At 44.9% G+C, this 13,889-nt stretch overlaps 1 protein-coding gene across 5 annotated transcripts in view; it reads right to left on the bottom strand.

The window, feature by feature from the left end:
- Positions 1-13,889, bottom strand: part of FAM168A (family with sequence similarity 168 member A) — a 165,989-nt gene that overhangs the window by 120,653 nt on the left and 31,447 nt on the right. For 3 of the 5 annotated variants that reach the window (XM_085318074.1, XM_085318073.1, XM_085318076.1), the window contains exon 2: positions 7,267-7,367. In XM_085318074.1, the coding sequence (XP_085174200.1) occupies positions 7,267-7,367 (101 nt within the window). Of the gene's footprint in view, positions 1-1,345; positions 1,367-7,266; positions 7,368-13,889 lie in introns of those variants that run through there. The other 2 variants (XM_085318078.1, XM_085318077.1) reach the window with 2 other exon arrangements.

Genomic DNA, 13,889 nt, shown 5'->3' on the forward strand with positions numbered 1-13,889 from the left:
CCACAAGCATGGTTATGGAAGGTTTATACAAAAGCCTAGTCTATGGTTTACATTGCAGTTATTTATTTGCAAACTTTTCTACGGAGAACAGATGACTAAAAACGGGTACTACAGAAATGACGCTGTACTGGCATCTGCTCACAAATATAAYATCGGAGCTGCAAGCATAAAATCCAGGCAATTCAGCAAGCTCTATACTTTGTTTTTCCCCATCAGCCTGTAYGAAATGGGTGAAGATGAGTGTGTGCGTTGGGGAAACCGAGTGATACCTGTGATGGAGCTTGTGAAATTTCCAATACGTTCATATGGCTGCTGAAGTCCTGCACAACGGGCAAATCCTCGAAGCTTTGGAATAAATCGTTTCCAAGTTTTGCTAAGGGTGTTCCCAACTCACAAAGAACCCGCCAGTATTTTTACTGCAAAGCTAACGTTACTAAGTTACCCAATCTACAAGTTAAAAGGAACACTTCTCTATTTAAAGTTCTGGCCCATTGCTTTTATAATTTTATTCCTTATAATTGTAAAGGACTCTTGCTCTTCAAGCCTGATCCCTGTATTTCATACTAAACTCTAATTATAAAATCTAGCATGAAAAAGCCAGAGATACAGGCCCTTTAACAAGCTTAGGCAAAATCAAAGGCCCGCAAAGGGCTAAATCAAAAGCTGGTTCACACCAACTCTATTCTTTGTGCAGGCAACCACGACTAATTAATGCTTTTAATGTCAGTTTACCCCTTTTGGCACTATAAATCAGGACACGCAGCTTTTCCGAGTTAACAAAAGAACGTGTGAAAGGTGCCGCGTATTAACCAGCTTCACAAATTCAAACGCACTTAATCAAAACCAGGTGTATTTGGCAGCCCTGCGCTCGCYGCGCAGCGCTGCCGGCGGGCTGCACGCCGAGAACACGCGTTTATCAACACAAACAGGGCCGGCACGCCAGGAGGAGGCGGTAAACCAGACACCGGAGAGCAAGGCCAGCGCCTCCCGCGAGGCGAGACGTGGAACGAGCGCCGCGGGGCAGCGCTGCAGGTCGGCGCGCCGAACATAACCGCGTGCTTTGCTCCGGCGTCAGCCGCAAAAGAAGCCGGGAACCGGGAGCCCTGCCGCGCTGCTTCTGCGAGAAGGGGAAACCGGTGCTCAAGCAGATCTCCGATTCTCATCCGCTTGGCAAAACCCACTAGTATTTTCTCAGTAGAGCCCAGCGTTCACTTTGATGCGCTGTTTGTTCTGATTGGGGTTTTTGTTGCTTCCTACAAAATCTACACCTCCATCTTTGTTTTTTTTTTCTTTTTTTTTTTTAATCTGTGACTCCAAAGCAGCATAATAATACCGTTTTGCTCACCGCACAGCGGTCGAAGGGGATTTTCCACGGGCACATCCAAACGACGTCAGCCTGGCCTCCGAGAGAAGCAGCCGTCACAGCACCACGGTGAACCTGAGTCCCAGAAGCAGTCACGGCCACGGAGGTTTCCTTTTCTTAAGAACAGAYGTAGATACGATTCGCTACTTAGGATCAAAGAAAAGAAATGAAATACTAAATTCATCTTCCTGTCCGAGCAGGCAGACAAAGAATTATTTGGTTACAGTCTCCTAAGTCACGGCAGCAGCTACAGCGCGCTTCGTTTGTCTCGTAGATCAAAAGCAGAAAGGCAGTACAGAGCATCTTGAAAACACCGGCGTCAAAGCTCCTCTCCATTTCTCTGGTCCATAAATCTTCTTAAAGCCTTCTTTTATTTTTAAATCGGGTTTTGACATTTGATTTTTTCCCCTCGTTATGGGATATGTCATCTTTCTAACCATGTCTCACTCTCCATTCCTCTAACAATTACCGCGTGTCAGCAGCGCTCAGCCAGAAAGCACAAAGCCACTTTGTCAACCCACCGCTTCCACCACGCTGCAAACTAATCCTCATGGGACATTCGGSCTGATGTTTGCWCCCTGACACTCGATTACAGCGCATTACTGCGGCGGCGCATCCGTCATCTATCGCAGACGACCAAAGGRCACCTCAGGTTTCATCTGGAGAGCWGAAGCACGTATGGGAAGTGACAAAGGCCAGCTTGGAGACCCGAAGTCACAGTTTACGTTTGCATGATGTAGCCCGTGCCTCTGACTGCCACCATATACTCAGGCAGAAATATTAAGAGAGAGTTTTTTACAGGATTAGACCCAACAAAGAAAAGGACACTTAGGATGGTCATTAATCTTCATAAACGTGTCACCTTCTAGGGTACAGGAAGACGTGTCCCTACTCAATACATCATAGCATATTTAGGTACATAATGGAGGGGGGAAGGTTCATTTCCTTCGACTGATACCTCTAACATTGCTCAAGAAAGAACAAATCTCTTTCCAGGAAGTGAAAATTCCCATGAAGCAAGAATGGGCAAATAGTTACAGATCCCAGAGCCTTTCCAGTTCTACAGCATTTGTGATTACTGGTCTGGGAGAGAGGGAAGAAGAGGAACCCAACCAAAATCCAGCATCCTGAAGGGTCTAGAACTGTCTCAGCTCTCTCTTCAAGAGAGCCTTTCTACTCCATCATTTTCAAAGAATCTGAAAAGACAGAGATGACGCTTAAGAGAATGGAGACTGTCTATATCTTCACTACTGACCAAAACAGTGTTGTACCTTCCATGACACAGCAAGAGGTTGCCCTGAACCTCGTTAAAATGAAAGAAAAAAAAAAAACATTTGAGGATTCTGCTCTTGAGGCAGCTACTCCTGCTCATAGCGAGAGCATCTTATGAAAGTGCCCTAGCACATCTCACACTCRTCCCTAGGATTCAGCAACATGGTAGAAAACATCAGCTCTCTGACCTGTCCTCACAAACCAAACCAATGCACCCCACACACAACAGTAAGCTTTTCTTCATCCAAACTCTAAATCAAAAAAAAAGTAACCTCAAGCTAAGAGTCCCAGCTATTCTTTCGCCTGCTACTGACTTCAGTACTTAGATCGTAAGTCTGAAAATTCTCTTCAAAAAAGACCTCTGAAGCAACAGGTAATATTCTTCAGTGCTCCACCTACTTACCCACTACCACAAGGTACAYTGAGTCACATTTCTGTCATACAATCACAGAATGGTTGAGGTTGGAAGGGACCTCTGGAGATCATCTAGGCCAGCCTTCCTACTCAAGCAGGGTCACCTAGAGCATGTTAGAAAGGATTGCATCAAGGCAGACCTTGAAGATCTCCASAGAAGAAGACTCCACAACCTCTCTGGGCAACCTGGTCCAGTGCTCCATTCACTCTCACAGGGAAGAAATTCCCCCTCACCTTCAGGCACAACTTCCTGTGCTTCAATTTCTGCCCATTGCCTCTTGTCCTGTCACATGGGACAGCTGRAAAGAGTYTGKCCCCGTCCCCTTGACACCCTCCCTTCAGGTACTTGTACACATTGATCAGATCCCCCCTCAGGCTTCTCTTCCCCAGGCTGAACAGGCCCAGCTCTCGCAGCCGTTCCTCACAGGGCAGGTGCTCCAGCCCTCWGATCATCTTTGTAGCCCTACGCTGGACTCTCTCCAGTAGCTCCATGTGTGTCTTGTCCTGGGGAGCCCAGAACTGGACACAGCACTCGAGATGAGGCCTCCCCAGGGCGGAGGAGAGGGGCAGGATCACCTCCCTCCACCTGCTGGCAACASTCTTCCCAGTGCACTCCAGGAGACCATTGGCCTTCCTGGTCACAAGGGCACATTGCTGGCTCATGGTCAACTTGGCATCCACCAGCACTGCCAGGTCTTTCTCTGCAGAGCTGCTCTCCAGCAGGTCAGCCCCCAGCYTGTACTGGTGCCTGGGGTTATTCCTCCCGAGGTGCAGGACTCCGCACTTGCCCTTGTTGAACCTCAGGARGTTCCTCTTCATCCAGCTCTCCAGCCTGTCCAGGTCCCTCTGAATGGCAGCACAGCCTTCTGGTGTCTTAGCTACTCCTCATAGTTTATCAGCAGTAGACTTGCAGAGGAGACACTCTGTCCCTTTATCCAGGTCATTAATGAAAAAGTTGAACAAGACTGACCCCAGTACTGAGCCCTGGGTGACACCACTAGCTACAGGCCTCCAACTAGACTCTGTGCCACTGAYGAYGACCCTCTGAGCTCTGCCTTTCAGCCAGTTCTCAATCCACCTCACTGTCCACTCATCTAACCCACACTTCCTGAGCTTGCCTAGGAGGATGTTATGGAAGACACTGTCGAAAGCCTGTCCACATTTCCCAAGTCACGTAGATGAGCAGCATGCTCCTAATCCACAGGGGTTCTCACTGACACAGCTGTGAGTCATGGAACACAKGCAAACACATGACGAACCACAACATGTGCAGACTAGACAAGAGGCCACATTTGAAAACATTAACTATGTTCTAATGTGACCCAATTCCCTTCTGTAAATATGGCCCAAAGGAAACAAGGGAACACGAAYCCTTCTATCCTTGATGTCAACAACATTAGAAGCCACCAGGAACAAGTGACAGGTATTTCACTTCATGTTTCAAATAATTTTAATAAATTTCAAAGGATCCTGGGACTCACATAGCTTAGACCTACAGAAATCATCTTCCACATGATGTGTTCTCCAAAAGGAAACTCATCTTCCGAAACAGAGCTGGCAATTTAAGAAAACTTAAGATCCGCAAACAAAGGATTTGCTCATGCTGTAAGGAAATAGCTAAGTGAAGCAGTCTTTAACAGCAGAGAAGTATCCATCACCTGYCAGCAAGATCCTTTATTTCAACTTCAGATTTGGTGCATTCCAAACCCAATGAAGACCCAAGTGGACCCCACAAAATGGACATAAATGGTCATAAGACTAAAAATCATAAATTTTCCACATGCTCTGAGGTTAAGRGAGCAAATATATGAAATCGGAGCAGTTAACCACATGCCAAATTCCATTCACACACACTGCATAAAAAGCAGCCTAACGTAAAAGCTCATTTAAGAATATTTACATCAAACCAAGCTGTTGCACAGATAAGAGAGCTATTTTTAGATATACATGGATTTTCCACACACACAGTGATTAACTGTTTAATTACTGGAATATCACTTAGGATGGTGGAGGCAGAAGGAGAGGGAAGGAAAGCACTGAGAAGGAAGCAACCTTAGAAAATTAAGTTAACAGWACAGGCACATCCATGTTCAAGAAAGTAATTCAGTTGTTTCTCCTCTCTTTTGGTTTCTGCAAACATCATTTACTACCCTTGGTCTAAAACCAGAAGGGTAAGGTTCAGTTCAAGATAAAGACACACAAAAATATATGTCTGCAGTGGCTGGTGGAGATCCTTGTTGGTGCAGTCAACAGAACCTGGAGAGCCAGATCGGCTTGAAGGAGACAACTAGTGGCTGGTCGGCCAAATTTCTCTGGGTCCATTCCTCAGGTCCATTCATGAGATCTCCACCTATTGCCCTGGGAGCTCAGAAATCCAGCACACGCAGAGCTTAAGYTTAGTTTCTTAATCTAGAGTCAAATCCCACCTAAATGCTCTCAGCTCTCATCATACGTAGCCCTGGGACCAGAAGCTCTCATTCTCATGCAAGCACTTAACATATTCTCATTTTTTAAAAAATCTCAATCTTCCAGATCTTCTATCAATGCCACTCTCACTTCTCCAACCTCTCATCAATTTAGCCCCCACATTTACTTTTTCTCTACCTCTCTCCTATCTCAGGAGAAGCATCAAGGTCCCCTTTTYCCCTTTAATCCTTCTTTCTAGCAGATTATTCAACAGAAAGGGGAAGAGGAAGATGGAAGGGGCCCACTATTGGTGCTCAAATGTTGGCAAAAACAACGAGGAAGTAAAGCTTTTCTGAAATGCTATGCACTTTCTGTACCCTGTCCCACCTGAGACACATGGGGTTGAGCTGCTGAAGGTGGAGAGAGGAAGAAACAACAGTTTGTTTTTGTTCTGTACCCATAGAGACAGCAGAAAAGACATCTAATCTGGGTAGGCTTTTCCCAAGGAAGGGCTGGAACACTTCCTCTTGCTGAAATGTCTGGAGGGTGAGGGTTCACAGCACGTGCAAGTGTTGGAACCAAGCACCACGCAGTGGATCCGAGAGCAGAGTTATCCACCAGCACTGTTGCCTTCTGCCTGCATCTGGTTTTCAGCAAATCTGACTTGAGTGGGAGCAGAACACTCAGTGGGTATAAAGGCAGCTGACTACTAAAGTTTGCATTGCTGAGATATCAGCAAAACACACAAAAGGGGGGAAAATGAGTCAACCCTATTTTTTCAATGCACAAAAACAGCTGTACTGGCTCAGGCTGATGCTCTAGCTATCCTGGCATCTTCTCTCCAAAAACAAACAAATGTGAATACCTAGGGCAAAATTTAAATATAGGGCAAACATACAGTGACACTCGCCCAGCATCCTTCCCAGCCCCTAACAGTGTGCTGCTCAGGGATTTCCTGCAGTGGTACGTTTGTGTTTAATAAATACCAATATAACACATTTGATTTTATTATATATAAATACCCAGAGGTCTTAACCAATTCAGGTTTCCATAATGCTAAGCCCTATATTAAATATATATTTAAGGCAGTACCTACCCTAAACAATTTACAGAGCACATTACACTGCAGAGATTTTATATATATATATATATATATATATATACACACACATACATATATATATATATACACAAACACACACAAAAAAAAGAAGTTTCTAGCTTTCTATTAAAAAAGGCTGCAGCATAAGCTACAAGAAAAATGTGTACAGGCAAATGACAGAAATTTATGCTAGGAATCATTCCTTTGACAACCCACTGATGTTGATCCAGCTAGTAAACACAAGCAGTGTTGTCTTAAATATTGTACGAAGACTTATAAATACTCAAAACCCCCCTGCAACTCTTGTCCTTCTTTAAAAGGGCAGCACTGACCTACTATATAWTCTGTTTCAGCTTGCTGACTACCTTAGGTTTATTAACTTTATAAAGRAACACAGTAAAATGCATCAGATATATGGCCTTGCCGGAGCTTCAGATTATGCATTTCTTGACTGTTTGAAATATAACGCAATTCTGTTGCATTAAACGTTCGTTTAATATAGATAACGGTCAAGTCCATACTAGATGCCAACACTTTTTAAACTGCACTTGGAGTCTCCGTGACACAGTTGAGCTTCCCCTTACCCTTCACCACGAAAACTTTCCAGACTGCAGAGCGAATAGGAAAAAAAAATAAGAACAGTTCTTTGGAGGAGAATCTGAACTAAAACACCCCAGCTTGAGGGCAAACGTAAAACRTGAGTTGGTACCTCTTGGATATGACCGTCCTTCCAATGGGGTTGATCCAGTCGGTGATCTGCCTATGGCTGCAGGGCAGGTAGAGTCCTCACAGCATTCCACAATTCGGCAACTGCGACCAAAAGACAGAGAAAGAGGGAGAAGAGTGAGGCTCCACRCACAAACCGATCAAAGCACTGCTCTTCTTAGCCAGGTGCTCTCTATCTCCACCACGGACGAAGGAGAAGCGGGCACGCGTAGAAAGCGCGGTCTGAAAAAGCAGAGGCGGAGTGGAGGACGACGAGAGAAGGGGGGAAGAAGTCCCAGAGTTCGCAGCAAAACCGGCCCTCACAAACGGAGCGGCATGATGCAAACGGGCCGACGCTCCGCTTCCTGCTTGCTCCCGTCGCACAAATACATACACATCAGTGCTGCACCTCTTGCTATTTAAGTCTCARTTTGCCTTTCCCTGAAAATACGATTCTTTCTTCCATCATCGCAGGCAGAGGAAGAAACATGCATTTTCTCACCATCTGCGTCTGCAAATCAGAATTCTGCAATTCTCTGCAGAATGGCTTTGGGCAGCACACTTGCACGGCATTTCTTGCACAAAGCCTATACAAACCTGAAGTCTGTGCTTTTCCTATGTTCGGTTGGACAAAACAGATTAGAAGTAGCAAAGAATAGAACAGAAACAGCATCGGAAGCAGCTGAAGTCAGAACTACGAACTTCTCTGATTTCAAAAGGAAGAAAATAAGGCACTTTAATCTTTCATTTAAGAGCGTTTTAATCATCTACTTGTCAAGACCTTGGAACAAACAGGTTTTAGCCAAAGTTTTGCACTGCATTCTCACACCCGCCCTCCTTAGCTGACGGGGAAAAAAAGAAAAAGTCAGAGAAGCGAAGCCCAGATGTCCCAAAATAAAGTACACTGCAAWAAAATAAAATAAAATAAAAATAAAACCTACAAGCAGCTCCACGTGCTTTATGCATTATATAGAGGAACAGAAAACCTACTGTTCACAAACCGGCTCTTTTACCAGGACCCATGCTCCTTGTAATGGTTGTTTATTTTAATCAAGCCAGTACCTAAAGGTTCACATTAAATACTTTTCCATTACTTCTAACCACTGATCCAGTATTAGTTTACATTCACTCAGAATGCCATCCCGGGGAGCAAACAGGTCGCAGAACATATCAACTCGAGTAAACCAAGGGGGAACTGCTCTGCAACTGCCAACCCGTCCCAYCTTTAACCACAGCGGTGCGGCTTCCCAGCTCAGGTGGGCTCCCCACAAGAGACCCCCCAACAGCCGCAAAAGGAAACAGCACAAAATAAATAAATAAATAAAAGAAAAAGAAAGACCGAACTTCACATTTACTGAAGTTTCTGGAATCACCTGCAACGTGAAAATCCAACCATACCGCCTCAGACGGCATCGTTGGAGGGAACTCAAAAAAACCTGCTGCTGGAGCTCAAGCATCCAAATAATACTGTTGATATCAAAAAGTGTGTGTAGCCAGCACAACGGGGTTTTCTAAATAGATCTAGCTATTCTCTGGGTGCTTTAGTTTGATATTTTAATTTTATAATAAGCATATTTGCTGCGTGGAGGTTAGTCATGTTTTGATGTTTTTTGTCTTGCCTTCCTGGCTCCCCTCTTCAAAGTCGTAAGGAAATCTAAAATATAAATAAACAATCTCTCGGAGAAAGATGAATGCATAAGCGAATTCCAGCAGAAACGACGACTTGACAAATCTCATCACATCAAGCTCTGCAGTAGCACATTAGTCTCTCTTTGAGCACACTTTGTACTCGGAGTAGCCTCAGCGCTTCAGGAGGTACCAAATATAACCCAGCCCCATTTTAACTTCCTTCCAGGAAYACACACAATCATTTATCAAGACGACACGGGCTGCAGTTTAAAGTTCCAAAAGCTTCAGTAACATTGCTTAAAATTAAACAGATGACTCCTTTTGCAGCAAGAAAGGACAGAAAAAAGCTAGGTCCAAGCATATGGGGGAGAAAATCACCTCCCCTCAAGCCTTCAGGTCTTCCTCCGTCCTCAAGCCCTTCCCCGAGAAGCATGCTTTGCTAGCCGCGCCGTGCTCCGTGGGCAGCCGCGGGGTCAGCGATCCTTCCTTCCACCGATTTGGCGCCAAAAGCTACGGCTCTTCGTCACTGCTATTTCATTTAGCGGAGACGGCTTGATAGCCAAGTCTGTCTGAAGTCCAAGCTTCGGAGCGCTTCTGCATCTTTACCTTCGTGTGGCCAAAGAAGGGTTTTCAGGCGCTGCCTCCCTTTAGCCGCAGGACCGCGTTGCCGTAACCCTCCGTGCGGGAGGGCGAGCGGAAACCCCACCTTTCTGCTCACCTCTAGCTGGCGAAGAGTGGGAGAGGAGCGCTGTGGCCACCTCCCATTAACCTCGTCAGCGGGATCTTCCTGCAGCTCTAACAGCAGCAAGACCTCCCTGTGCCGCTCAGACGCTGAGCAGAATCACCCTCTTTTTTGTTGCTTTTTTGTTGTTGTTGTTGGATTTTTTTTTTTTTGGCATGACTGAGGGATACCAGGAGGAGCTGCCCCGAGATGAGGGCTATCACTGCCTTCTTTCATCGTTCAAAACCCAGAGACGGTCAGAATTTAAGACAAACAGTTTGGAAGAGCACCGGCACAGAAGAAGTCTCRTTGCATATGGATTTCTCTCTCACGCTTAGTATGTGTGATAGTGCAAGGCAAAAATGTCATTAAAGGTGTGCTGAATTCATCACTATGCTCTGTGTCGCATACAGTGAGGGCTTCAGGTAGAAGGATAAAGATATTTATTAGAAAACCAGCAAAACAAAATATATTTTAAAGGGTGRAAAATGGCAGTTGAGGAGTTATTTGGTGAATTTGGGAAAAGAGCACAATATTGGCAAGCTCTTCTAGCACAACTGTGTTCATCAAGAGCACGATCACGCACTAAACGAGAGCCCCCAGGACGGTATACTGGCACAGCCCCACCAGCCGGCCGGGTATGTTGAAAGCAGACAGAGAAGAACAGCAGCTCCGGCCACTTCTGCCACTTGCAAAAAGCGGAACAAATCTGGCAAAGTCACCTACAAAATGAGCCAGAGCAGGCTGAGAGGGAAGAGAAAAACTTGCTCAGCCGGAGATTAACCAAAAAAAAAAAAAAAAACAAAAAACAAAAAAAAAAAAAACAAAGGGAATAAACTCATTTCAGTAAGGTATCTAAAGCATCTACTTTGCATTTATGCATTTAAATATATTTAATATCTGCTGCAGATATTAAATCAAAACACCGCATTTTTAATTGCTGKTCCAAAATTGCTGCACTTTAAAGTATTGTGAGCCTTTTGGCACAAATCTGCAGAAAATACGCACCGCTCCCCAAAGAGCCAGTCGGGGCTTTCATTTGAAGCTCCCAAGAAGCAAAAGGATTAGTTATCYGGCTCACAAATCCCTAGCAAGGAAACGCTTTCACTGCTCCCTTGGGGAAGAACGTCAGAGAAGGACTCCTGGTCTTGCCTGGTTGTCTCCAGGTCTAAAGGAGACTCCTCGTTCCACCTGATAAAAGAATTAAGACACGGAAAATAACGGGGAACGCTGGTTTCCCGAGGCAGGTTTCGGTTTCCCCCTCCTGCTGTTGAGGACAGCCGCTCGCCGGCTCGGGTTCGGAGCCGGTGCGGGTACCGCCATCCCTGCGCGGCGCCACGCGGAGCCAAACGCCGGCGTCGCGCCGGCGAGCGCCGATGGGAAGTTGGAATTCGGGTRCTCACAGCTACGCCGCCGACAGCCAAGCGGTATCCGGACAGTAACCTGACGCTTTAAAAAGTGTGGGAGGCGTGCGTGGTGTTACTGGAGATTTCTGCCTGGTTGTGTTTGTTTTTTGTGGGTTTTTTTGTTTTGTTTTTAAGGTAGATAACTGCTAACCCTCCTCCTCTCCTCAGTCCACGTGGATTTTTGCTCCCTTTGCACGCACACCAGATTTTTCCAACTACAAGTGCAAAACTGCTTCGGTGTAGAGTTGAGGCGCTTCTTCGGGGTCCTGCTTACTACTTCCAGCTCCATGCAAACCCCTGCCGACTCCTCCTTTTCCAGAGCCAAAGCTGCACCAACTTGCTGGATAGGCTCATTAACTTCAGCATGAATACCTTTTGCACCAGTTTCCCCTTAACTTCTAATTTCCTAATTAACGTTTTTCAAGCATTTTACCTCTATCAACTTGGGCAGAGGAACCGAACAAAGAATTCCTGCAGCTTGCAGCTTAATGAAGCCCTCCCCTCCCTTCCCCTCCTCTTCTTGGTGTGGAAAAAAGTTTAAATCCCTTCACATTTCCTTATAACATTACTGCAGCTGCTTGGCGAGAAAAGTTGTTTCCTAATATCTTCATTGGCCGAATGTGGTATTTCAAGTACGGTAGCAACATTTATTTTAATCCTACCMTCCCCTCCRAYRACCGATAYYTAGTTYGCTTCTTCTGTTTTGGTACCCACCRCGTTATGATAGCCTTACAATTACAATTATTCTCCCAAAGTAACTCTGCTTTTCTATCAGTTGCTTTTGCTCTTCTTGCTATAAAATTAGACTCTGGCCACAGGAGCAGCGTACACGGATTATAAAATAGACTACAAATTAATTAGAGCATCCTGATAAGAAACCTACCTTGGTAGACTGTGGATTGTTATGATAAAATARTGTTAGCGTAATTTGTTTTTTTTTAAAAAAAAAAAGAAAACTCTGCAACTAGTCATCAAATGAAGATTAAAAACATTCACCAAGTGTCTGATATGCCCGAGAGTAAAGACGCAGCACTGTTAACTGAGAGGACTACTCTGTTAGGTTGGACACACTGCAAAGCTTTCCTTAAAGGTCCATTTTGCACCTCAAAAACTTCATACCAATGGAGTCCCTTGAACTTTGTGGCCACCCATCAGGATGTGCACTGAGACGGGAGTTTCTGAAGGGACAGAAAAGCATTTGGAGGTAAAATGCAACCAAACAGGGTCTAACAATACCAGACTGGAGCCAGGTAGCTAAACACTCGCCTTCCTTTAAATCCTGCCCCGTAACGCTTCCCGTTGCCCTCCGAGAGGCTTCAAAGCAAGGAGAACTGAGAAGAGTTTTCAGGGCACCAAGAAATAAAATCCAGTTGGCTGAGATCCCATGCTGAACACCCCGTCAGGCAGCAAGGAGGGCATCCCCGTGAGCTCCCACCTCCGCGCTCTTCCGTTCCCAAAGTGCCGGCCGGTCTCGTTTCGACCATTCGTTAGTAAACGACTCCCTTCCCCACCCTGTCCGCAGCAACCGCTCGCAAGAGGACGAGAGGAACCTGTGCTTTCTAAACGGGGAGGTTAGCACTTACTGCGTCGGCCACCAGTTCTGCAGCTGTCCCACAGCACCGGACGACAAGCAAACGGTTTGGGAGGCAGATACGTTTTCCACCCTCCCAAAGCTCGATCCCGTTTTCTCCTTGTCCTTGAACACCCGTCTGCCTTGGCCCAAGGTTGAGCTTGTATATCCTCATCCACATCTCTGTGTCCTCAAGGAGAGCCTCGTATCAAACACACTCCTAGCCCCAGGCAGGCAAAATTCACCAAAGAACACAAAAGTTGATGTCTAAGTTATTTAGTTCCCATTTTCATCAGTATTTCAAGTCAATTATTGAAGAATTGAAATGGGGTTTGGGATTAGCTATTTCCTCTTGAGCCATTTACATATTCCAAAACACTCTGAGGTGTCTAAGTTACAGACGACTTTGTAATCAAAAGAAAACAATTTAATTATCTCAGATTAATGTTAATTGGACAATTTACTGCGCTACTGACAATACTGAATCCTCAAAATCAAACATGGGGAAGTTTCCCAGTGTTTTAAAATATATATATATATATATATATATACACACACACAGCAATCAGCTTAAAAATAAAAAATAAAGCTTATGGCTATAGCATCCTCAATTTGACCTTAATCTCTCTATTAAAAAAATTGAGAAAAACATCTTAACACAAGCCTTAATAGCATTTAAAAGGAGGTGTTAATGAGACTAGGACGGACAATCTATTCAGACATTMGAAAAAGTACTGACAGTGTTTCACTCTCTCCAGAAAGGTAAGGGAAAATGAAGTYGTGAAACCTTTACTCACTCAGGGAATGTAACTGAAGGACATAACTTAAAGGCAATGAAAGAGTGTAGTATTGAGTTGGAAGCAAGGAGATACCACAGGTGGCAGATCCGATTTTATTGAGTATCTAAATTAATAGCTCCAAAGAAGAAGTGGGCAAAATATTAGTGAACATGCAGAGATTATCCAGAATTGAGCAGATTTAAAATAAATAAATAAATAAATAAAGATCCACCTGGGGAAACTGGAAGCCAAAACAACCGTGGAAATACCTGTCAGCRTCAACACTCAGCACTGAACAAAATAACTTGGAAACCTGAACGGAAAGAAGTAATTCTGGAAGACGGAGAGCATCACACAAAGGCTCCGTGACACCGCTGCCTTGACGGACCTTCCCTTCTTTCCTCCCTGCAAAAGCCGCCCGTTGCCTTTGCACTAAACACAACAGTCACGGAGCCATACTGCAAACCAGATTAAGTGAACTGATCTGGGTTAAAAATAACCTTTTTTTTTTTTTTTTTTTTT

The sequence above is a fragment of the Rhea americana genome, unplaced genomic scaffold, assembly GCF_003343005.1.
Source record: "Rhea americana isolate MKP2758 unplaced genomic scaffold, rheAme1 scaffold_516, whole genome shotgun sequence".
Classification (NCBI taxonomy): domain Eukaryota; kingdom Metazoa; phylum Chordata; class Aves; order Rheiformes; family Rheidae; genus Rhea; species Rhea americana.